At 32.7% G+C, this 27,777-nt stretch overlaps 1 protein-coding gene across 2 annotated transcripts in view; it reads right to left on the bottom strand.

Moving 5' to 3' along the window:
* The window catches only part of LOC145246078 (uncharacterized protein ZK1073.1-like), a 165,640-nt gene that overhangs the window by 112,848 nt on the left and 25,015 nt on the right, over positions 1-27,777 (bottom strand). For both annotated transcript variants that reach the window (XM_080107932.1, XM_080107931.1), the window contains exon 2: positions 19,540-19,590. In XM_080107932.1, the coding sequence (XP_079964058.1) occupies positions 19,540-19,590 (51 nt within the window). The remainder of the gene's footprint in view (positions 1-19,539; positions 19,591-27,777) is intronic.

The following is a 27,777-nucleotide window of genomic DNA, read 5'->3' as shown; positions in this document are numbered from 1 at the left end:
TTTCCCACATTGATCAAAGCTCATTGCTTTCTGAACGTCCCTGGCACAAGTGCTAGGTAGACGTATTTGCTCCCAATTCAGTTCTCCCTTTTTATACGGAAAAACCAAACAAACACGTGGAAAGTAAGAAATAGCACGAAAATAGAATGTAAAAGTCGCTCTAATCAAAGATGGAGACGACTTCCGTTTGTAAATTGGAGATATTATAATCTAGGGAGTATATAAAAAGTTCTAAGAATTAGTGACCCCCCCCCCTGAGCATCCACTTCCGAAAAAAGCCTTTGCCGGACATACAAAAAAATTGCGCACACACACACACACATTTTCACTTTTATATAATAGATTATTGTTCTTAGTGAAAGGTTCAGAAGTATGTTGTTCAGTTGGTTTGGAAAAAGAAGATTAAAAATGTCAGAAGATTTGTTTCTAATGTTATTTTTGACTTAATTTTGAATAATGAGTTTTTAAAAAGGTTAAACAACTTCTGAAACTGATATGGACATTAGATCAAAAATACCAATTCCAAATTTGCAATTAGTTTAGTTATTATCAACCGTTTAACTGTGATGCTGTGGCACACATACCTACACACATAGACAACTTTGCTTTACACACACACACACACACATGATTTTTACGAAATTTAACACAACTGTACTTTATGCATGAGGCAGTGTTCTTAGATAAGTTTTGTATCAGAAGGTCTTTGATAAGTATCAATAATCGATAATCCAAAAATATCCGATGATAAAAGGAACATATAACTTTGACCAAAATTAACACCTTATACAGCCTAACATCACAAGTGCATTTGAGAAGTTTTATTACTACACAAGCAAAAAGGCTTGATACATTATCATTCAAACCCTTATCACTGAATATGCAGTATGGCCCGTCATATATAATCAATAATAGGTTTTTTGATATGACAGGGGCGTGTTTAAAATAAATGTTCCGGTTTAAAATACAAGTGAACCATGATACTTGATTTTTTTTTTTTTAATTTTTAACTTTAATTCAAGCCATTATCACCATGCAAGCAGAAAGGCCAGGCATATAAAATCAACAGTAGGTTCTTTGATATCATAGGGGCACGTTCAAAATGAATGTTTCTGTTTAGAGCACAAGTGAACCATGATACTTGACTTTTGCATTTTAAACTTAAATTCAAGCCATTATGTAAAAAAAATAATTTTATGAAATCAACAACAGGTTCTCTCAGGTGGATAAGACATAATTTACCAGACATAATTTTCACCTTTCTAGGGATGTGACTTAAAACACGTTCCTAAATGAAAATTCAATTTGTCATCCAACAAAAAAAAAAAACATTATTTATGTATATTTTATGTTCCTATTGATGATAATAACCACGAAATAAAACAAGATATCAAAACATAGTAAAGTTACAAGTATTTTGAACTCAGGTTTTGTCTTTCAATTATTGACACTTTATCTTCTTCCCTTTCATGAGGTAAACAATATTTAATTTTGCTTTCTATTTTAAATCACAGTCATTTTCATAGAATTAAGTGTTTCATAAAGAAGCTGCCACCTCCTATATCATATGGCTTGTGATATGCATGCTACATGTATGGAATATCACATCTGATATGTATGTAATATATATGTGATATGCCATATACTTGGAATATTAATGACGTTTTCGTTTTAATACCGTTTTTATATTACATGTTTTACTAAATCTACATATCAAACATCTTAAGTAGGTAGAACTTATCAGCTCTGGAAGGCAGTCGATCTGTTAGTAGGTAAAACCTGATTTCAAACCTCCCTTGCTTTGTGAAATACCAACTCACGAAAAAGGCTTCAGAAGTAAACCTTGAGGCAAAATCCTGAATGGAGCCCACAATGAAGTTTGATGTTACATACAACTTAATTCTACCAATCCTGCAATGGCATTGGTGTCAAGTTGTAAAAGCCTTGCTGTTCCTTTGGATCCATCAGCGGCGTGGAGAGCAACATCCTGTCCCTTATATCACACTGTCCATGCTAGCATCCAAAGGATGTATCACCCATAGTCAAACTTGACTAATGGAGGCCTACTATGGTCCTATAATATTCTCAATTGTAAGATCAGATGAAACAAAGTTGATTGTTTCCAAGCATCAAGTGAAAGAAAGTAGTCATAAACCTGCAAAACTTTAGAGTGTAATATGTAATATGCAATAGTAATATGTAATATGTAATTGTAATATGTAATATATAATATGTAATTTGCAATTGTAATATGTAATATATAATATGCAATAGTAATATGTAATATGTAATATGCAATAGTAATATGTAATTGTAATATGTAATATATAATATGTAATTTGCAATTGTAATATGTAATATATAATATGCAATAGTAATATGTAATATGTAATATGCAATAGTAATATGTAATATGTAATTGTAATATGTAATATATAATATGTAATTTGCAATTGTAATATGCAATTGTAATATGTAATATGTAATATTACCTCTTACATAATATGTATCTTTCATCTTTTCATCTTATTATATTTGGCCTCGACTTTATCATGCAATCAATTTTTTACAACAGTAACAGATTACGTGTTCAAAATGACTTTCATATTCATACAGCCATAACTACAATAAGGATCTCGTTATTTTCATCAAAATTGGAAATATATTCAAATTTTCAACGTTACGGAATAGGCAAATAGCCCCACTGCCTTATGGATGCCTTGAAAAAGGCAAAGGCTAAGTGAGTATACCCCGATAAAAAAAATCCAGTTTGGAGTCCCAATAGATAGATGATGGTGAAGTACTGCAACACCCTTCTGACAACTCCTGCAGCTATGCTGGCTCCGACCATATTGGCTTGTCTTTCTATTGAACTTTGTCTGCAATGTCAAGAGGTAACTGGACAAACCTAGATCTCCTTATCATTCGCCCAGGCTTGCATTCAGAGAAAAAATTCCAGCTTCGAACTGTATATGAAATAAATTAATAAGTGTCAAAGAAGCTAGACGTTGAAACATACGATTGCAAGCTGGGAGATTTTCGATTAATATCCGATACTAATTTCCTAATAGATAATATTCATTTAAGAGAATAGAGCTAATTTTAAAACACTAGTCCTACAGTAGTCAGTATAGAAATTTTCTAGCCTAGTAAATGGAAACCACATTCTTTGCAGCAACCTTAGCAATAATTTCTGTAACAACTTCAGCTGTGTCTGTATAGGTCGAGAAACCAATCAACCTCTGTGATGGACATTAAAATCACCAAATACATGGACTGAGTGCTTGGATCAAAAAAGACTGCTATGTCTATACTATCAGAGTTATAATCAAACAAAGTTGAATTAATGTTATCTGTGAATGTAAGGTTGAGGAGTTTGAATGATGAAGTTTCAGGAACGTTGCTATTAGCCATGGAAATTGCTGATTAGAAAAGTTTATTGTAATAGTTGAAGGAAAGGAGATTTGTCTTAGTAGCATTAAATGTAACCATTCATTTTTGGCTTCATTCCAATATAAACTGAAGATAATTTTCTAAGAATTCAGCAATCGTCTACATGTTGAGGACAAACAAATATACTAATCTAAGAAACAATTGCATCAGGGAGGTAATTTATAAAAATCAGGAATAAGAATGGTCAAAGCATCAACTCCTTGGTACACCTTTATTTATTCGTATTATTTGGATTCTTCGGACTAGTGTGCTTGATTGTCATTTTTACAACATTTCAGTCGATGTAACCTCCGACCTTCTTTCAGTATGTCTTGTCAAACTCTGGAATGTTTCTGCCGAATTCGGGAATTTGGACGGAATTTCGAAAAATACTCAACCAAAACATAGAGAATGACAATCAAGATGAGAACAATAGTCCAATAAATCCAAATAATAAGAATAACGAATCCTCATCTCAAAAATTCAGAAACGTAACCTGCATTTATATCATGACGTTTAGATGTAAAACTATCGAGGGTGACCTGGATGATTCTTTTACTAAAAAAGATCTGATTACATTAAATATTTGTCCAGTATTATTGTACGTATAAATTTTTATTAGAAGACCATCACGCCAGACTTTATCAAAGACTTTACATATATCGTTTCATCTGCCTTATCACTCTAGCTTCATCTACTTTATCTAGTGCCTGGTACATGTGTTCAAAGATGATCATTAAGAATATTTGCAGTAGAACAAGATCGCCTAAATCCATGCTGTTGGTCAGAATGAGTTTACTATTTTTGAGGTGGTGGACTATTGTTAGATTAAGGATTCAAAGATTTGGTGTTTATTAATGAAAATTTTAAGTAAAGAAAATGGAGAAAATATCTTTATTATGTACATACACGTCACAAAATGAAAATAACATATTCCAAAAATCACATAATTTGATCAAGTAGGTTTTTTTTATTTAAACAAATCAAATTTTATGATTTGCCCACTGTGTGAAAAAGCAGTCGCCATGTTTGATGAAATTTGAAATTCATTCCTGGTTACCTCCTCTTTAACAACCTCTCCAGAATCAAGGGCTCATCAATGCCTACTAAAAATACTCAATCGCTAAAAATCATAAAATTTGATTTTTTTAAATTAAAAAAAAAAAAAAATACTTGATCAATTTTTGTGATATTTTGAATATAATATCTTTATGCTGTAACAAATACATCATAAACTTGTTTTTCTTTATATTTGTTTTCCTAAATAAGTGCAATTCTAAATAAACACCAAAGATTTTAACAGAGTGGAATAAGATGGAGCAATAATTTTGTCAATGTTTTCCCCAAAATTTTTAACACAGAGACCAATTTTCCAGCTATCGGGGGGGGGGGGGGGGAGCAAGATTCGGCAAAGCATTTGTTATAAAGTCTGGAAAAGACAGGCGCCAGTTCAACAGAGTATATATTTTTTTTTATTGCTACAGCAAGGATAAGATCAGGTCCACATGCTTTGGAGATGTGAAGGGTTTTTTTTTTTTTAATGATATCCAGGATATGGGAAGGGGTGATGACCATATTATCAAGTGTGGTTTCTGTTTGTAGTGGGAAATTTGGGTAGGAGTTGTTCACAGAGTTCAAGGTGGACCACTTGGCAAAAAATTTAGCCTTATCTGTTGCTGTTTAAGCGACATCATGGTAGTTAGATTGTCAGGGAATTACTGATTGCCAATTGTTTACTAAAGTATTGTAGATTTTCTAGAAATAACAAGTTTCAAATTTCGAAGACTCAATGCATTTCTGATCATCGCTGTACACCTACTTTTAGCTGCAGCTTTTATACACTTACAAGGGTTTCTTGATTCTATAAATTTTTATCTATTTATAGCTGGCTTGTAACAGTTGAATTGGTGGAATACTTGCTGCATATTCACAATAGCAGCTGCACAGATAAAAAAACTAAGCTATTGAGGCGAGTGGGGTTTTCTATAGAATATCCACATGGAAATATATGCCGTTGTGCCTGCTTTGTCCAATTCCATCATTTTATTTGCACACGGCTCAGCAAGGAGAGAAAATTTTTTTACTCCGTGCAGCTTTTCTGATGTGATCCCTGATATATCCTCTATCAGCACGTTGATAGTATCTCGTCGTTTTGAATAATGGCGCTTCAGTTTAGAGTTAAAAATTTAGGGTGATATCAACCATTATAACAAAGTGATGAGCGTTCCCAAGTTGGTTATGGGCATCCATGACACATGGGCATATTGAGCAGTCTTATCAAGAACAGGTCGAGAAGTGAGGCATGCTGATCTTCATGATCAAAAAGGCAGGTCTGGAAAGTGACAGTCTGTGAAAGATAATGTGCAATATAGAAACACTGTGTGCTATTACCAGCTGTGTCTGTATAAGTTGAGAAACCAAGTCAATTTCTGTGATGGACATTTAAATCACAAAATACATGGATTTGAGTGCTCGGATCAAAACAGAGTGCTATATCTATACTATTAGAGATTTAGTCAAACAAAGTTTAGTTTTGGGTTAAAAGAATAACAGTAGAGAAGATATTAGTAATTAATGATGTGTTCTAATCAAGAAAAGGATATAGACTTTGAGTCTGTACATATACTTGTCATATATATATATATATATATATATATATATATATATATATGCATAATATAAAGGTGTGTGTGTGTATGTGTGTCTGTGTGTGTGTCTGGTCATGAATAGGCTTCTATATGGTTGACTATTTTAAAAAACTGATTACATATAATGATAGAAGATGTATTGAGACACAGGAATGGGTATGTTTGATCTGGCAGAACGGTGGTTCATTAAAATTGTGGGGTCTGCGTACGCATCTGGTCCACAAAGTATGGAAATAAAAAATTTAAAAATAAAAAAAAAAAACGTTTACAAGTGTTTTTGATATAGATATACATAATAATACTTTGATAAGTATGTTTTAACTTAAATAGGGATGGTATAATAAAATTGTGGGGTCTGCGTTCGTGCCTGGCCTTCATAGAATGGAAATAGGCACAAACTTTAATAAAGACTTTTCATATCTATCTGCATAAGAATACTTTGATAATTATGTTTCAGTTTGAAGAAATATGGTATAATAAAATTAATGGGTGTTCGTTCGCACCTGACCTCCATAGAATGGAAATATGTCACAAAGTTTAACAAGGTTTTTTAATATAGATCCACAGAACATTGTGATAAGTGTTTCAGTGTGAACAAATATGGTATAATAAATTATAGGGTTTATCTATTTTATTTTTACTTTCATCATATTTTGCTTTGGTTTTGATACCCCCAAATTCGAAGCTATCTCTTTACAACCCTCCCTTTTCATAACCTATCATGCTTTCATAAATCAGAGTTCATTTTCTGTAGGCTGTTTTTGAACCCAGTCAACGATGGGTACTTTTGCTAGTATATATATATATATATATATATATATATATATATGTATATCTCTCATATATGCATATATATATATATATATATATATATATATATATATATATATGCATATATATATATATCATATATATATATATATACTTGGATATAGACTCTAAGTCTGTACCTATACTTGTCAGACTCTGAGTCAGTACATATACTTGCCAAAAATTTTAGAGCAGAATAGAAGGTATCATGTCATGTCAAAACAATTAAACGAGATTGAAGAGTGTAGGATATCTGGGAAATTTACAAGAAAGATTCTACCTCACTGAGGTTATTTTTAAGCTCTCAGATATTCATGAATGCCTCAAGGCGAAGGCAAACTGGTTTTTGTTAGGTGAGTTTGTTTTGAACGTATTACTCTTTATTTGTATTGACATTGTTATTGTCTTTAGATAGAGTTGAATTTAACAAAATGGGTGTTTAGTGAATGTCAGTAATCTCACACAAGTAAACTATTAGTTATATCTATTGGCTTGTGCCTCAAGAGAGCCTATTGGAGATAAATTCAAGGTCTCTTTCCATGCATGATATGGCATTTTTGGGGTCGTCAGGCCTTTTTAGGAACTAACTTCCTCCACAAATAAATAAAAAGAAAAAGAAGACTTACATGCAAAACAAACGGAGGTTTATTCACAGAAACCAACCATTAACAAATAAAATATAATTCTCTTTATAATGAGTTCAGAAGTCCTTTTTAAGTGTCCGTATAAAAAAAGGAGAATGTCTTTTTTTGTTGAACTGTTCATATGTTAAAACATGGTAAGAGAGGCAATAGGTAATGTTCGCCTGTGAAATTGTATGAAGCACGCGGAGCGATGAAAATGGAAGAGTGATAGTAACACGTGTGGAATGTCTGAATGAAAATGCAGTTGAGAGAGAGATTTGATGTTTGTGTGTGCTTAAATACTATTTGGACCGGCTCCCAGTGAGCTTAAAAAGAAAAGTTTAGAAAAATGTCCTTGGAGAAATCCCATTGGACGGAAACATTACGTGGGGTGCTCTGTACTATGTCCGCTCGTTTTGAGTCGATTTAATATATAAGGCCACGCCGGAATTTGCGTGGGAGTTATTTTTTATTTTTCACGCGCCAACATAATCATAATCATACTGTGCGCCTAAATTGTATTTATTTTTATAACAATTTTTAATCCGAATCTTAACCGTGTCAACTGGCACACATTGCAGTTATCCTAAGATTATACTATTGTTGATACAGCAGCCACTTAGCACTACCTTAGAGTTAGAGTTCTTGTACTACCAGTCAGATCAGAAATAGTAGTCAGACAAGCTGTCAAAACCATACAATCTACCTAGTCGTGTGTAACTAAGTGACAAGTAAGTGTCTCTGAGTTGCCCAAATAGAGAGAAAATCGTTTGGAATAATAATAACTTAATTGCAATACTAAGAAATCTAACGTTTTGAAATGCAATCAGTTAAAATTCATGAAAATTGCAAACACTCAACAAAAGTCGGGTTATATAAGAAATTATGAACAATTAATTTTTATACCCACAGACATTAGTGTTTAATGCTTTCGCAATTATCAATGCAGGAAGTGAAAATTATTGCTGGTCAAAGTATTGCAATCTGCCACAAAGCCACTTTTGACTCCACATATATATATATATATATATATGCATTTATAATCTTCATATATATATATATATGCATTTATATTCCTCATATATATATATATATATATATATATATATATATATATATATAAAGTATCCCTTCATTAAACCGAATTATAACTTCAGAAGAACTCAAACTAAAGTTGCATAGTGGTCAACATTGAGAAAAAAAAAATCGTAAAATAAAAAAGTCTTTCACTTTTAAAAAATTACATTATTTGTGTTCAGTTATTATGAATATACGTTTTATGAAATAGCTAAACATAAAAGTGAATATATTATTAAAACAAAAATTGGATTAACCCGTCCCATGATCGGTAAAATTATTTCCTTTAATAAAACAGTTCTGCACAAATTTTATGTCTTCTTACGAAAATTCAAATCAAGATATAATGCTACTAAACCTTATGTCTAGAACCCTACACTAACTTTGATCAAAATCCATTTGGATTCTAGAAAATGTCTAAAATTTAATGCTTAAGCTTAAGTCCTACCCGATTGTCATCGTAAGCTACACAACAGTTAACATAGGAAGATCCTTAGCAGAACAAATAACGGTCAAACTTTGAATTCCATATTCTAACAATTCTACTGTCTAACACATTTGGATAAAAATATGGTTTTATGTCATATTAGATGAAAATCAGAAATAAACACCACAAGGAAGAATTTCAAAGAATATGTTTCAATCATTTTGTTTCTTTTATATTAAATTTAAAACATTGATTTTTTTTTTTTATCAAAACTTTGAATGTGTTTTACTTTTTACAATATTTTGAAGCCACAAGACAATCATCATCATCATCGTCGTCGTCGTCATCATCATCGTCATCATCATCATGAATCATCATCATCGTCATAATCATCGTTATTATCATCATCATCATCAATCATCATCGTCATCATCATCGTCATAATCATCGTCATAATCATCGTTATTATCATCGTCATCATCATCGTTATTATCATCATCATCATCGTCATCATCGTCATCATCATCGTCATAATCATCGTTATTATCATCATCATCATCATCAATCATCAATCATCATCGTCATCATCATCGTCATAATCATCGTTATTATCATCATCATCGTCATCATCGTCATCATCACCATCATCAGTTTAATGTCCGTTTTACTTGCTGCCATCTATTGGATGGCTATAGAAATTGACTTCCAAACTAACCTATTTTTATGTAGCTCTCTTTCTCTCTACTCCATCCTTATTGCTTCCTCTGCTGTTTTCCTTGTTTTCTCCTGGTAGTTGACCCTGCTACCTCAACTGTTCCACATCTACTAATCCAAGAACTCTCATTCGTTCTTTTAAAGTGGCCATCAGATCTAAGTCACAGCATATGTAAATACATCTTCCATTACTTACACGTTTACAATAACCACAAATGCCAAATGGTAGATGTATTCATCATTTATGTGAAAGCAACAAGATTCTGTTAGGTTTTGAAAGCTAAAAAAAATTTTCAATAAAGCTTTTAAAGTTGACTTATTTTTCATTTTTATATTATTGCTAAGATAAAATGATTCTTGTGAGGCAATGCTTAGCAAACTTGGCTTCTTAGCAGAGGATTACTTTTGTAGTGCAGCTGTAGATTATCATTGGAATGCATTAATTCAACTGCTCATCACTTGTTTAGAACAAGTAGCAGACAGTTTAATGAATTCAGCTAAAAATAGAAGGTAAACTACTTGTATAGTAAGAGCAGAACAACATTATAACTTCACATAACAAAATACCACAAAGGACACAATGCCAAGTTCTGACAACTCATTCCAGCATTGAACTTGAATGACCTTTTCTAGTCATGCAACATACACTACACATACATTTATTTTGTCTTTTAGTCCTCACATTCCATAAATGATGTTTCTGACAAGGACGAATTGCTGTTTTCTAGATCGGAATCTATTCTAACACTTATCATAGGAAAGTTTTTGACCTTGAAGTAGATTTCTTTTTAGTTTCTTACATCATGTCAAAAAAAAAAATTGAAGATTGAAGGGCAATATTCAAAAGTGAGCAGGCAACGATGAGGGTTGCAAAAAAGAAATGCTCAACAGAGTCTGAAAAAAGTTATCTAATTCTGGCTGGAGTAAACAAATAATGGTCTGGTCTCATTTATATATATCTTCTTATATATATATATATATTATCTATATATATAAAAGCCAAACGTCTGTGTGTATGTATGTATGTTTGTTTGTAACGCTAAAACTTTTGAAAGACGGAACCAAACTTGACAAATTTGGTATCATATCGAAGCCCCATCACCCAGATGACAAATATCGAAATTTCACGTCAAACGGACCACTAGAAGTTGGTCAACTGATCAGTTATCTTCGAGGGGGGGGCCTCCAAAAAACCTGTCATTATCTATATATATAAAAGACAAATGTTTGTTTGTAACGCTAAAACTTGAGATGAAAGATTCCTCTCCCCTAAGAATAAAACATATGTTCAATATCTGCTTTTGTTTTTTCATTGTTTATATGGTCCCGAGCAACGCCGGGTAGCCCTGTTAGTATATATAAATGGAAAAATGTGTGTGTGTGTGTGCGTGTGTGTGTGTGTGTGTGTGTGTGTGTGTGTGTGTGTGTGTGTGTGTGTGTGTGTGTGTGTGTGTGTGTGTCTTGCAAAAACTTTCGACACACGCGATGGATCCTGACCAGAATGGTATCGTTTTGAAGTTTGATGTCTCGGACAACAAATATCAAAGAATTGGCCAAAAACATTCATTCCTTCACCCTCAACTGGGCAGTTTTGTACAAGGACGGGGTCGCTTTTTCGCCGACATTTTTGCAAAGTCATCATACATGCTTACAATCACTAGCCTTAATTTGAACGACAGTGAAGTCGTATGTCGTGGCGTCCACAAGAGTTAAGCGGTTTGCTTTTTTTCACTTCTTTTCCTCCTTTGCGCTACAGGTTCGAGCCTGCCTGCTCTTTTTTTTTTCTTATTTTAGAGGCTTACGTAATGGGATTTTTTTCCTTTAAAAAAAAATCGAATTATTTTACCGTTCGCTTAAACTTTTTTTTTTCACATCTTTCTCCACCCAGGCTGCGTCTATTTTTTTTTTTCTCGTTGTATTGACTCCTTACTACACCACCTCTCCACACCCGAGTAACGCCGGGTACCCCCACTAGTTGATAATAAAAATTAGATTCAACCACAAGGGAATGACCGAACCTGAATATATAGGTTTGCAATCACCTCCTACCATTATCCTACTCCCATTACTGATCATAAACATAAGTTGCTCATCTTCATTCAGGTTGGCCATAATATCCCCCCCCCCCACGAAGCCAAGCTCACAAGACGTAAATATCAATATAAAAGATTAAATTAATATATACACACACATGACTATAAATGCTCCCTATCTTGGGTTGAACATATTCAGGAATGAAATAAAAAACTGCCGCTAGTGTACAAAACAACGCTCTTTGCGCAAACAAAGAGAGCTTAAGCGTTTGGACAATATTTAATGATTGTAATTTCATATACCTACCTTACCAGTAGTCGAACAGTGTAACGGTTAGACGCCTATGCAGTCGAGTTTCAATCCTACCTTGAGGTAGTCACTAGTCTAGCAGCACTGAAGAGCTGCGATACAGCAACACAGTCTGTCTATGGATGACTGTGTGTGTGTCGAAAGCTAATAGACTTTGTTTAAATATATATGTTACTCCCCATTTTGGAGCACAACATGGTTAAGAAAAAAACTATTCCCAATTAGCATTAAGGTAATGCAATCTGCTCAGAACAGTAATGCAGGTAAAATAAACAAAGAAATTACAACCATATATTTTTCCCTTTCTTTCTCTCTCTCCTCTCTCTCTCTCTCTCTCTCTCTCTATATATATATATATATATATATATACATATATATATATATATATATATGTATATATGTATATATATATATATATATACTAGCATTTTAGCCCGGCGTTGCCCGGGTGTTTGGAGGTGTATGCTGAGCAAAAAAAAAAAAGAGTAAATTTTTTTTTAATTTGACCCCTATTATGACCCCTTAAAATTTATAGTTTCGGGCTCAAATCACTTTATTAAGTTAGATTCAGGTTCAAGGAACCTATATCTAAAATTTTAAGTGTCTAGACCCAAAATTGTCGGAGGAGTTTGGTAGAGTTCTTAAAGGTCAAATCGTTGAAATTTGACCCCTTAACAGCCAAATTTCTGGCTGACACCCGTCACATCGATTTTCCCAAATCTCAGTACCCGGTATTTCAAATTTCGAGTCTATAGACTAAAAATTGACAGAGTTATTGCGTAGGGAAATGTACACAGACAGACAGACAGACACGTTCACTTTTATAGATATATATATATATATATATATATATATATATATATATATATATATATATATAGAGAGAGAGAGAGAGAGAGAGAGAAACAGATAAACCCATCCAAGCAAGAAGACCGGCTATCATAATAGTTACAAGAATGAGAAGTCCTGCCAGATCATAGATTTCACTGTCCCAGCAGACCACAGAGTGATGATCAAGAAGACAGAGAAGCAGAGCAATAGTCAAAGAGTTCAAAGAAATATGGAATATGAAGAAAGTCAAGATACTACCACTAATAGTAGGAGCACTAGGAACAATAACGTTGAGCCTGGTGAGTACCAGATGGGTGACTAATTTGGACGCTTTATGTAGGAGGACGTCAACGCCTCCTTGCAAGAGTTGCAAAAATTTAATGTCGTCATTTCCCCTAATGGGGATATACATGTGACTGGGGACCGTTTGTGAATTTCATACTCCCATGGAACTTCTTCCTTTGGAGGAAGCTGGTTAAACCCACATAGGGTTAGTGCCATTTCTATGTGTCTGACGGCTTTAAAAAATTGACTTTAAAACTAACCTATCTTTGGTCAGGTTATTATCTAAACTACATAAGCTTGAAATGTGACAGCTTTTTTTGAAGACATTTCCTTAGTTAAGACTAAATTTTTATAGGTCGGATGTCAAACTTGTGAGGTGGCGGGGACCAGTGTCTTTATCAAATGATGAGCATATCCTATATATATATATATATATATATATATATATATATATATATATACACACACACACACAAATAAAGACAAAATAATAGTTTGTCTGGCTATAATTTATGAGGACATATGTTTACTATTAAATCAGCAAGTTTAGTAAAGAGGTTAATTTTTCCAGTGGAAGTAAATGATTAAAGTTGGCAACAATGAATGTGATTTGTTTTTTAATATAAAATCTATTAAGAAGCAATCAATGAAATGACAGGTTTTGCTAATTATACTAGCAGATAAAGCTATTTTAATAGCTAAGATTAAACATCAATTATATGAAGAACATGAAATTAAGAGTCATAGAAATGTGAAAACTTATTTCTTTTACTTTTTGTGTAAAACTAAAAAGGACTTTATTTTAGCAACACTGATTAAATCCTGGTTTTTTTTTACACAAATTTAACAGATGTTGTGTGTATGTTACTGTTATGACCTGATTATTGCCACAATCCACCATTAACATTGAAAAAACGATTCTCACAATTTACATTCCTAAAGATGATGACTTACTTCTTAACCCGAAAACATTAACTTGGTCAAATGTTTTTATAACGATTGATGACAGTTGGAGATATTTCTGATCACTACAACAAACTAAGTTCATTTTATATCATTAGATTCATCATACACACACACACACACACACACACACACACACACACACACACACACACACATGGGGAGAGTCAAAGAGAATTAGAGAAATTACTGCTTTATAATTTTACTACTGGGGGTATCCGGCGTTGCCCGGGTGTGTAGAGGTATAGTAAGGAACTCCCTCGGGGGGGGGGGGTTAAAAAAGTCGTAGTAGCAGAGGAGGGGATCAAAACAACAATAGGCAGTTTGTGTGAAGAGAGGTGTTTAAAAAAAAAAACTCGAACCCATAACACGAAAGAGGAAAAAAAAAACGTAACGTCTTAGCCGATATCTCCATTGTGCAAGCGAAAATCAAGAGCGTTGAAATTAAGCATAGTCAATCCAACAATGACGATAACTTGCTAAAATGTTGGCGAAAAAGTGACTCCTCCTTGTACAAAATTGCCCAGTTGAGAGTGAAGGAATGCATGTTTTTGGACAATTTCGATATTTGTCATCCAAAGGATAGAGCTTGAAAACGATACTGATCTCATGAGAATCCGTTGCGTGTGTGGAAAGTTTTTGCGAGACATACAAACACATACACACACACACATTTTGCCTTTTATATATTAGACTAGTGGGTGTGCCCGGAATTGCCCGGGTGTTTGGAGACGCAAAAAAAAAAAAAAAAAAAATTCTGGTAGGTAGGTAGGCTCAAACCCAAACCTTTGAGGTCAATAGGCTGATAACTTACAGCCATGCTACACGGGCAGAGGACTGAGAATGTGTGAAATTAAACGATTAAAAAGTTGAAGTGACGGGTGTGTAAATTTAATGAGGTCAAACATCACGCCATAGGGAATGAAACGCACTTAACTTAGGCTGCAAGCCAGTTTCTTCATATGTTATTTGTCCCCCCCCCAGATGTTGGGGAAAACTAGCTCCCCATATAAAAGGGAGTGTCCAAATGAATAGCAATTGTCTGATATGACGGGTTTTGACCGCATTGATCAAAGCTGATTGCTTTTCTGGACGTCTGTGCCACGAATGTAAGGGAAAATCATTTGCTACGTATTTAGTTTTTCTTTTATACTGAAAAGCCAAACAAGCATGCGTAGACCAAGAAATATTGTGAAAATAGTGTGTAAAAATCTCCCAAATTAAAGATGCATGTGACCTCGTTTCGTAAATCGTAGATATTATAATCTAGATAGCATATAAAAGGTTCTAAGAAACAGTAACCGGCTCAAGTGCCCCCCCCCCGTAAAAGCCTTTGCCGGACATACACAAAATATACACACACACACACACACACACTAACACACATTCTGCCTTTTATATATATAGATTACTTTTTCTGATATATATTGACCCAACTTCCGGCCTCTACTTCAAGAAAAACCTCTCTCTACTCCTACCTCCTAATTCCACATGAAGAGTTTCTATCTTTGCATCCTATCACTCCTTCCTCTATTGTTTCTCAATATCAAATACTATGGATGCACATATTGAACAAAAAACATATAACCCACAAAGGCAACCCCATCAACCACACTACATACCACTTATATCCACTATGTGATATCCACAATTTTCTTCCTATATCACATTAATTACTGTAGTTCTCCTTTTTTCCGTCTTTCACATTTACAATGGTTTTACCCTCTTCTTCTCTCACTTCATTATTTCATCCCTAATGTAGTCATCGCTAGACGTCACATATCTAATATGTTACCTATCACCTTCTCTCCTCTTCTGATGAGAAGCATTAGGTTTTGAAATACCTAGGTATAAAGAGAATATTTATCCTACACCCTCAATTGATGTAATCTCCATATTGAATCAATGATTAAATTTATATGCATTAGTATATATTTATATATTTGTTTTTTTAATTCATTCTCTCTCTCTCTCTCTCTCTATATATATATATATATATATATATATATATATAATTATCCACATACAGTACTATTTCGCTGTTTCACAGCTCATCAGTGCGGCTAGCCAAGCTACCACCTCAAGCCAGGATCGAAACCCGATTGCCCAAACAACAATTGGAGCTTCTAACCGTTGCGCTATACGGCTGCTACTATGTCGGCAGTGAATTAACAATGTTTTGACATTGTCCAAAGTACCTAAGCTCAATTTGTTTACACAAAGTGCATCGCTTGATACGCTAATGATAATTTGTATATCACTTCCCAATATGCTCAACCCAAGATAGGGAGCATTATAGTCGTTCACATACAGTACTGTTTCGCTGTTTCACAGCTCATCAATGCAGCTAGACAAGTAACTATCTCAAGCCAGGATCGAAACCCGATTGCCCAAACAACAATCGGAGCTTCTAACCGTTGCACTATATGGCTGCTGCTATGGCGGGCAGAGAAGAAAGAGGAGGTAGGGAGATGACGGGGGAAAACCAGGTAGAAAGAGAAACAAAGATAGAAATTTTAATAAAAAATATGTTGCACTTTTATCCTGGACAATGCCGGTTAACCCTGTTAGTATGAAATAAAACATTGTTTTCTTTTCAAAATGTGTGTTGAAGTTTGCTAATAAAATGCTAACTCTGAAGGTCTTTCACCATTTTTACTTTTAGAATTGAATAATTGTTTTCTGACATTTTGTACACGGGTTTCAGTAAATACAACCATAATTGCTTGGTACACTTTTAAACACACTAATAACACTTTATAACATTTAAAGCAAAACTTATATTAATAAGATTTCACTTTCGATATGATTGACAGATATCAATGAACAACTTGCTTTGGTATAATTCATATTTTATAAACATTATCATCTTAGTATATTTGAAAGACATTACCAGTCAATCATTTTGTCACCTCTTGTAACAATAAGAGTTGAAGGGTTTAAATAAACATGAAGCAAGATGTACGTCATTGATATTGAAAAAGAAAACACACACACATTATATATATATATATATATATATATATATATATATATATATATATATATATATATATACAGGGTGTCCACAAAGTCTGACTACATTATGTAGCCAGACTTTCTGGGCACCGTGTAGATTATGTAGCCAGACTTTATGGGCGCCCTATATATATATATATATATATATATATATATATATATATATATATATATATATATATAAAATTATTACTATGATAATTTTTTTTAATACCTATGGACATTAATGTTTCATCCTTTCAGGAATCTATCAACGCAGGGAGCTATGATTACAGCTGGTTGGGAGATTCGAACCTGGCCACAAAACCATCTGACTATTAGCAAGGAACAAGTCTGGCTACATAATCTACACGGTGCCCACAAAGTCTGGCTACATAATGTAGTCAGACTTTGTGGACACCCTGTGTATATATATATATATATATATATATATATATATATATATATATATAAATTTCGTGTAAAACACATATTATCATATGGTGATATAATATATTGTGTATGTTTTCACTATTTACTTCAACAGTGCTCAGTACAAGAGTAGAGCTTAATAGCAATGTGAAAATATATCTATTGCAAGTAAGCTACACAGAGGTGTCCATATATATATATATATATATATATATATATATATATAAATATATATATATATATATATATAATATAAAGCTGAACATCTGTGTGTGTCTGGTCACGAATAGGCTCCTATATGGTTGACTATTATAGAAAACTGATTACATATAATGATAGAAGATGTATCGAGACACAGGAATGGGTATGTTTGATCTGGCATAATGATGATTCATTAAAATTGTGGGGTCTGCATACGCATCTGGTCCACAAAGTATGGAAATAAAACATTTTAAAATTAAAAAAAAAAACGTTTACAATTGTTTTTGATATAGATGTACATAAGAATACTTTGATAAGTATGTTTTAACTTAAATAGAGATGGTATAATAAAATTGTGGGGTCTGCGTTCGCGCCTGGCCTCCATAGAATGGAAATAGGCACAAACTTTAATAAAGACTTTTCATATCTATCTGCGTAAGTATACTTTGATAATTATGTTTCAGTTTGAAGAAATATGGTATAATAAAATTATGGTGTGTTCATTCGCGCCTGACCTCCATAGAATGGAAATATGTCACAAAGTTTAACAAGGTTTTTTTAATATAGATCCACAGAATATTGTGATAAGTGTTTCAGTGTGAACAGGTATGGTATAATAAATTATGGGGTTTATCTATTTTATTTTTACTTTCATCATATTTTGCTTTGGTTTTGATACCCCCAAATTCGAAGCTATCTCTTTACAACCCTTCCTTTTCATAACCTATCATACTTTCATAAATCAGAGTCCATTTTCTGTAGGCTGTTTTTGAACCCAGTCAACGACGGGTACTTTTGCTTGTATATACATCTATTTAATTCACACTCATAGTATTTTATTAATATGTTTATGTAGTATGTCTTACACGCGTTTTGTTTTATAGCAGAAGTCCAACAAACATGTTTCCATTTATGTAGACCAAAATGCAAAAACAAATAAAACATTGATCTACTTTCAATGACAAAATATAATGATGTTCTTTTTTGTCAAAAATATTTTTTTTTAATCTAGTCACCAGTTCGATATTTCTTCCTATACTTAAGAGATGACATGTATTTCTATTATCACCAAATGGCAAAATTAAACAATAACAGGTTTTTAAATGAACTTATTTATATGAACATATTGAACTACAATAATAAAAAAAAACGTACAAAAATAAAAAATTGTCTCAGTCGTGAAGGACTGATCCTCCACTGAAAGAGAACAAGAAATGGAAGTGCAGCATCTGAAAACAGATACTACACTTTGATCTTGACCAAAAGGCCAAGCGACAACAATACTTTGTGGCCTTCGGTACAAGATCACAGTGTAGTATCTGTTCTTCAGATGCTGCACTTCAATTTCTTGTTCTCTGTCATTGGAGGAGAAATCCTTCACGACTGAGACAATTTTTTATTTTTGTACCTTTTCTCCACGTTAAAAAACGACCCTGGTATCTAACTCTGTCCCGTGGGGAGGCATAGTAAATAGGTACAATAAAAAAAAAACAAAAAAAAAAAACATGAAACAAAATCAAAGCTTTTAACTCTTGAAAAGATCGGTTTTACTAAACATAGTATTTATAAAAATTTTGCATCAGCTTTTAATATTTTTAATATTTTATTAATTTCCATATTTTGATAACTACACCTAACAATAAACTAAATTAATTAAAATATAAACAATTTACATGAATAAGAGCTGAAGATGTTAGTTTTACTAATCACACAAAAATATTTTAAAAAAAGTGTCAAATATCAAAAATCAAATTACCTGAATATGGATATTAAATTTTCCCACTCTTGGAGCTGAAATCTCCCGAGTCTGAAACAAATAAAATTATAATCAGTATAAGACAGGATGCACACAGCAAAATAAACATCAAACAATAAGACATTATGGATAAATAATGTTTTTTCAAAAATGTATAAAATTGAGAAAATGAGACAAAATTTGCACCCAGCCTAAACAAATGCTAGATTTCTTTCTTTAAATTGAGGAAGCTGATTGGCTAACTAAAAATTCAATAGCATGTGCGTATATAAAAACGTGAGGTAACCACAACTCTTTGCATAAGTCTGACGATTGTCAAGTGAAAAAAAAAGAAGCAGTTCAATTTACTTACAATAAAATATAATATTAAATAGAGGGGGAGCAGGGTCATGTGACATATATACTACAGACATTAAAAGAAGAGGAGAAAAAAGAAAGAAGTAAAATAAGAAATAAAATTACAAATGAATAACACCAAATACAGAGTTGAACGATAAAATTGTCGCTCTAGAAAAGATGACATGATTCCATTTCTGTTTGATAAAAATCGGGTTTCTCTTTTAGTTGCAGACCATCTACTAGTTTGCCAGTTGTGTACAGATTCCAAGAGGGATAACAGCCTTCTATCATGTCTGAAAGTAACACAATGTTCAATGAGCGAGATAGATAAGCGATGCTGTACAACTTATGCTCTCTACCGATCCAAGATATGACAACAGAATCATTGCCAGCATCCTCAAAATGCATAATGGAGACATGCTCAGGCTGATGAAAACAAAGTTTCTGGCTACGATTATGGTGTTTGGTGTTGTTTCAAGTGAAGGCCACATCATGCTACTTCACAGCTTCAAAGTCAACACTAAAGTGTACCTGGATGTGCTGAAGAGTGTGACGATCTCCTGGCAGACCCTGGGTGCGGCAGCAGGACTCTGCATTGGCCCATAAATCCAAAGAGACCCAGGCATGGCTTCAGAAGGAATGCCACGACTTTGTATCCTTCTCCAACTGGCCCCTCCCTCCTCCCCTGATCTGAATCAGCTGGGCTACTTCGTTTTTTCATATGTTGAGAACATCACCAACATGACCTTCCACAACACCAAAACCAGTCTGATCACCACCATCCGCCGAGTATTTACTGAGCTCCTGTCAGCACTTGTGGAAAAGGCATGCTCCCAGTTCTGGACCCGTATCGAAGCGGTAATTGAGATTGATGGCAGCTACATTGAATAGATGTCAGCTCTGCTACATAATCAAGTTACCTGAATTGATTTTTTTCAATAAAAGATTTAAAGTAAATCTGTATCGTTGTTTTCTTTAGAACAACAATTTTAGCTTTCCACTCTGTATTAATTTATTACAAATAGCTTAAAAAATAATTATGCAAATTAGTTATACATTGCGTTTAGGTAGTTGCTGTCTACTATATAAACAGTATTTCAAAAAGTCTATGTTGTATTTTATCTATTTTTTTTTTTTTGTATTAATGGTTCACCATTTATCAAGGCCCGAAGCTACTCAAGGAAAAGGATCAAAGAGAACACTGATTTTTATGGTAATACAGGTATAATAAAAAAAACACCTTCACATTTATTCATTTCGATAAAAAAAAAAATGTGCAACACATTCTTCAAAATAATACATTGTGATTTTTTAAACTATTTTTCTTTCCATAAACATTTCTAGCAGTTGGCAAAATTTTTTTGCAAAAACTAATCTAGAAAGAATAAAAATAAATTCTTTTCCATAATTTTCAACCATTCGATAAGGTTAATCTAATCCATGCAATATTTTTCTTTAATTTCTAACAAAAATTATATAAAGTAAAAGATAGTCACACAGTTTTCAAATTTCCCATTTAAATTTTAATTTAAAATTTACACAAACAATGTGAAAACCAACTTGTATAACTGGTTAATCTAAAGAAATGATATGATGTACAGGTGTTCGACTTTTATGAAAGCATTACAGTTTTTAAATGATGTTGATATCTTCTTATCTTGGTTTTTATTTTCACAACGTTTCAACCGATGTAACCTCCAGCTTTCTTTAAGTGCATATTATCGAATTTGAAATCTTTTATGTCAGATTTGTGACTCTATATGGATTTCAAATGGAATCCTTTATTTAATTCACAGGAGTAGATTGCTAGTTGGGGAGAAGACTTAAAGTAATTTGTAATTGTATTCTTAGTATCGCCTGCAATGAGGATTGAACCTTCAACTTCCAGAAAATCTTACTTAGAACTAATTATACTCAGCACTTCGGGCCGGGATCAAAGTGTAGTATCTGTTCCGGCAGATACTGCAAGCAAAGACCATATGTGGGGGCGACCCCACATATAAGACCTTGGTCAATGTAGGGGCAACCCTTCATACCAATTGTCACTATCCAGCTCCCCTACTCCCCGGGGAGTTGGTCCCCATTTCCCCTTCACTCCTCACATTAAAAATCGGCCTTGTGCCTAATTTGCTCGGTGGGGGAGCAAATAAATACCATCTGTTCCGGCAGATACTGCAAGCAAAGACCATATGTGGGGGCGACCCCACATATAAGACCTTGGTCAATGTAGGGGCAACCCTTCATACCAATTGTCACTATCCAACTCCCCTACTCCCCGGGGAGTTGGTCCCCATTTCCCCTTCACTCCTCACATTAAAAATCGGCCTTGTGCCTAATTTGCTCAGTGGGGGAGCAAATAAATACCATCTGTTCCGGCAGATACTGCAGGCTATGACTAGCTAGGACTAGCTATGACTAGCAAAGACCAGATGTGGGGGCAACCCCACATGCTTGACCTTTAACCAGCTCCCATTTCCCACCTCTCGGGAGCTGGTCCCCTTTTTCCCTTCCCCCTCCCTTCACTCCTCACATTAAAAATCGGCCTTGTGCCTAATTTGCTCGGTGGGGGAGCAAATAAATACCATCTGTTCTGCAGATGCTGCACTTAAGATAGTTTGTACCAGTCAATGGAGGGGAAACCCTCTATACTGGGACAATTATTATTTTTGGTAACCAGAGTGCCCCCTTTTTGCCTACTTTTAGAGGAGCTGGTTTTTACCCCACATTAAAAACGGCGTTGTGCCTAATTTGCTTGGGTGATAAAGCAAAGAAATACAATATCCGTTACGCCACAAATCTGAATAATCCAAATTATCAATCTTGTGCTGGGAAAAAGTACCATTGCACATAAAACAATAAAATTGTATGTATATTATCATTGTTAACAAAGTGAATATATATAAAGAACAATTATTTTCGAAAAATGACCGATTTCATCAAGATAGATGATTCATTTTGGCGCATTCTGCTAAGGAATTAAAACGAAGACTTAAAAATAGCCCACATGCAGGTTTACACTTTTGAACTCCCTTTGAAATGGCCTGGTTTATTCAGAAACTCATACTATTTGTACTACACAAGAAACTCATCTTTTTTCTTTGGCATCTTCAACTAAACAAAATTCATGTAACCCTTTTTCAACTTCCTTTGAAGAATTCTTTACTGCAGCTAAATCATACTTTTTGTGAGGTCAGCTGGCAACCATGTTTTTACTGTCTAACCTGAAATGTTAATTGCTACAAATTGCTACAAACACTTGAACTCTATATGAGATAGATATTCGAATGCTCAACAAAAGTTTATCTCTCAAACACTGAGTCAGTAAAGAAATTGAGAACATAATTTGCCTCTCCCCAATTAACCATTTTCATATATTGTAGTATATCTTTCGTTTTGGTCTCTTGGTCTTACTGGATTCCAGGACAAGAATTTATCTAGTCTGGTGGAGTATCCAGTTTCGTGCCATTACTTGAGGTAACATCACTTGGAGAAGGTGCACCATTCCTCGTAAAAGCTAATGTGAGTTAGCCATCCTGAGGAAATCTTATTTGGCCAGCGAATGCTATGTGATTTTTAATATTTGGTCAGGGTTTACTTCTATGGAAAAAGTATCCTCATGCCAAGTTGTTCTGACAAACCCCTGTACAGATAGACCTTAGACACTCGAGGAATGTGTTGTGTCTAGTAGGCATTCAAGTTCTCCCCAGAATGCCTTTCAAAGGCAACAAAGAAAATTAAAGTTTATTAAATCTACGTAAATGCTCCACTGCATAACCATGGATTTTACGTCAAGTCCAGCATTGTATAGTATAATAAATGACAGGAATTTCCTATTCCAACTCGATTTCAGTAGCAAATGTATCATTATCTTCACAATTATTTGGAAACTGTTTAGCTACCATTCAACTTAAAAAACAAAAATTCCAGAAATCAACTTAAAAACAAAAATTTCTAGCAATAAACAAAAGTACTAAGTCTTTCCAAACCACATGCATATTTTATAATTTGTAACTAATTTATTCATCCTTTGCAATCCTTATCTAGTGTTTTCATTTATGAATGGATAACATTTTCTTGAACATATTTGATGCAGTTTATGATTGTGATGCTTTTCAAATGACATTTTACTGGATTCATTAACAAGAAGTAAAAACTGTGGACGATTTAATTCAACAAGGCCGATAGCCATTAGTCGCGTGCTCTCGTGTAATGAATGAATGCATGAATGTACGATTGACATGAAATTCTTAAAGATAAACTAAAATGACCAAAAAATGAGCCGAAATGACTTAAATAAATAAAAAGTAAATGACTTAGAATGACTTTAATGAACTTAAGGATGAATTGAATGACCTTAAGAATGCTTAAAAAATAACTGGAATCCTTCAAAAACAACTTGAATGATCTGGAGAATGACTTGAATGACTTTGAGACTGACTGGTTGTAAAGTGGGTGATCATTTTACATTAAATTAATACAGAAAAGTGATCCCCCACTTTATATCACAAAGTTACAAACATAAGTACAGCATGTAGTAAGAACAGATACTACACTCTGAGATATTAAATCCTTTATTCATGTTAAAAGTACAGTGAAAATCAACAATGAACAAAAATTTTAGGCACATGGCCAACTCAAAAGGGGGGATTGTGAGGGTCGTTGGTCATCCTTGTCACTCCAGAACTAAACAAAATCAAAAGTTTCTCCCAGCTAGTATCTTCTTTCACCATAATACCGCATTCACCCTTTTGTACTGGGGGACGACCTACTTAACTCCCAATTTTTAAAACATTTTTTATTGACAAACAAACAAAAAAGATAACAATAAAAATGGTACAATAATTCATTTGTGTCGAGGGCGGGGGAAGAAAAAACAAAAGGTGATTATTAGGACCCTCCAAACCCCGTCTAGTTGATAGACTGCCTGCTCCACTAGGTTTGTAAAAGGAACCTTGCTTCTGCGGGTCAGTCTCTAAGTGGGGATTCCCTCTAGATGGGGGTGAATGGAGAAAAGAAAATTTTGATGGTAAAGAATGGGGGTTAGTTTGTATTTTTTTCTCTCCAAGATGAGTGAAATTTAGAGGAAGGGGTGAAAACAAAAATTGCAAGTAAGAGGGGATGGGGATCTTGGAGGCTTCCTAATCGGGGAGGAATGGAACACACACTCAGCTAGCTGAGAGGCTACTTGTTTAATTTTATTTTACGCCCCCACCCTGCTAGTCTTTGTTTATTCGTCTTCAAAAAATACTATTTCTTACCGACATTTCTCTATTCCTTGATGTGCAACATGAATTCTTTGAAGAACAGAGTTCACAAACTTTTTGGTATAATTATTCTCTCCATATTTAATTGCTAATCCGTTTTCTATTGATGGACACTATTTTAATGGCCAATATTTTCTTATTAGTTTAACTGTGTCTTTACATCCTCTCACCACCCCTTTATTAATGCATGCTTTACCATTTGCAATCATCTTCTTCTGTAGATGCTGGTAAATCTATTAAATACTGTTAGATGAACAGTCAGTATTGCCAGATCAAGCTCAGTTTCCATATCTTGTGTTGTCCGTATTCTTGATAAGTTGTGACAAAACAAACAACTAAGACTTACTTCTATTGGATTGTAGTGTTAAAAGATATAGCTAATCCAAGATAGCAAATAAACTACAGTTCTTATCAGGTTTTTGTGTCATAACTTATTTGATTAAGTACAGCAGTAAGGTAGATAATAACACAAACACTCAATAAGATATTATGTTAATATTAAGATAATAGGTTTAATATATTAATATTAAGATAATAGGTTTAATATATTAATATTAAGATAATAGGTTTAATATATTAATATTAGGATAATAGGTATAATATATTAATATTAAGATAATAGGTTTAATATATTAATATTAAGATATTAGATTTAATATATTAATATTAAGATAATAGATTTAATATATTGATATTAAGATAATAGGTTTAAAATAAAAAAAATAATAGATTTAATATATTAATATTAAGATAACAGGTTTAATATATTAATATAATAGGTTTAATATATTAATATTAAGATAATAGATTTAATATATTGATATTAATATAATATGTTTAATATATATTAATATTAAGATAATAGGTTTAATATGTTAATATTAAGATAATAGGTTTAATATATTAATATTAAGATAATAGGTTTAATATGCTAATATTAAGATAATAGATTTAATATATTAATATTAATATAATAGGTTTAATATATATTAATATTAAGATAATAGGTTTGATATATTAATATTAAGATAATAGGTATAATATATTAATATTAAGATAATAGATTTAATATATTAATATTAAGATAATAGATTTAATATATTAATATTGAGATAATAGATTTAATATATTAATATTAAGATAATAGGTTTAATATGTTAATATTAAGATAATAGGTTTAATATGTTAATATTAAGATAATAGGTTTAATATGTTAATATTAAGATAATAGGTTTAATATGTTAATATTAAGATAATAGGTTTAATATATTAATATTAAGATAATAGGTTTTATATATTAATATTAAGATAATAGGTTTAAAATAAAAAATAGATTTAATATATTAATATTAAGATAATATATTTAAAATAAAAAAATAATAGATTTAATATATTAATATTAAGATAATAGGTTTAATATATTAATATTAAGATAATAGGTTTAATATATTAATATTAAGATAATAGGTTTAATATATTAATATTAAGATAATAGGTTTAATATATTAATATTAAGATAATAGGTTTAATATATTAATATTAAGATAATAGGTTTAAAATAAAAAAATAGATTTAATATATTAATATTAAGATAATAGGTTTAATATATTAATATTAAGATAATAGATTTAATATGTTAATATTAAGATAATAGGTTTAATATATTAATATTAGGATAATAGATTTAATATACTAATATTAGGATAATAGGCTTAATATATTAATATGAAGATAGTAGGTTTAATATATTAATATTAGTATAATAGGTTTTAGTCTCCTATAATTCATACTAGAATTGTAGATGAAGCAACCGGTAAAATCCAGTTGTAATGTACACTATTCTGGAGGTTGAAGGTTCAATTCTCAGAGCAGACGACAATCAAAATACAATTGCGAATTATTTGGACTTCTACCCAATCATGGCTGATGGAACAAGAGCATGCTACCCCTGTGGATTAAATGAAGGGCCCCATTCAATATTTTGTGAAGGTTTCTGAGTTTGACGGAAAGATTCCCGATTCTTACATCAAGATTCTCGAGTCCTACAAGATACTTTTTTAGAAGATTGGAGTTTATATGGAGCGAAATGTGAAAATAGCATTTAAAATGAGGACCGTAATAAGATATTACTTTGTTTTATTTTATTTGCCATCTTGAATGTGCTATATAGAAGTCAAGGGAAGTAACTCTTTGTTGCTAACAGTTACTACGAGCTTGTCACACACCCAATGTTAATTAAGTAATGAAATAAAACCAGATTTCCTTTTCAATTATTTGGATTATGCAGACTATTTTCATGTTGGTAGTTATATTCACATTTTTGTGGATATAATCAACTTTCTTCAGGTGCACCTTTTGGAACTTGGGAATATAAATGTCAAACACAGGAACGTTCTAGTTAAACTTGGAAACCATAGATTGAATATCAAACTAAACTGTTTATTTTATCAACAGGAGTAGATTGTTCTCGTTTCGTTAGTCATGACTAGGAAGAAGTGTTAATATTTTTTTTTTTTTTTTTTTAGCTCCTTACAGAAAGTGACTTCACACCTTGTCTGGAGTGATTTCCATAAAAAAAAATTATCACCTGTAGGAAGGATTGAACTTCAACCTCCAGAATACTGTCACTTAGAAC

The sequence above is a fragment of the Euprymna scolopes genome, chromosome 23 (assembly GCF_053919585.1).
Source record: "Euprymna scolopes isolate OS-2025 chromosome 23, ASM5391958v1, whole genome shotgun sequence".
Lineage (NCBI taxonomy): Eukaryota > Metazoa > Mollusca > Cephalopoda > Sepiida > Sepiolidae > Euprymna > Euprymna scolopes.
Note: the sequence above shows the minus strand (reverse complement) of the source record. Positions and strands in the feature narration are given on the sequence as shown.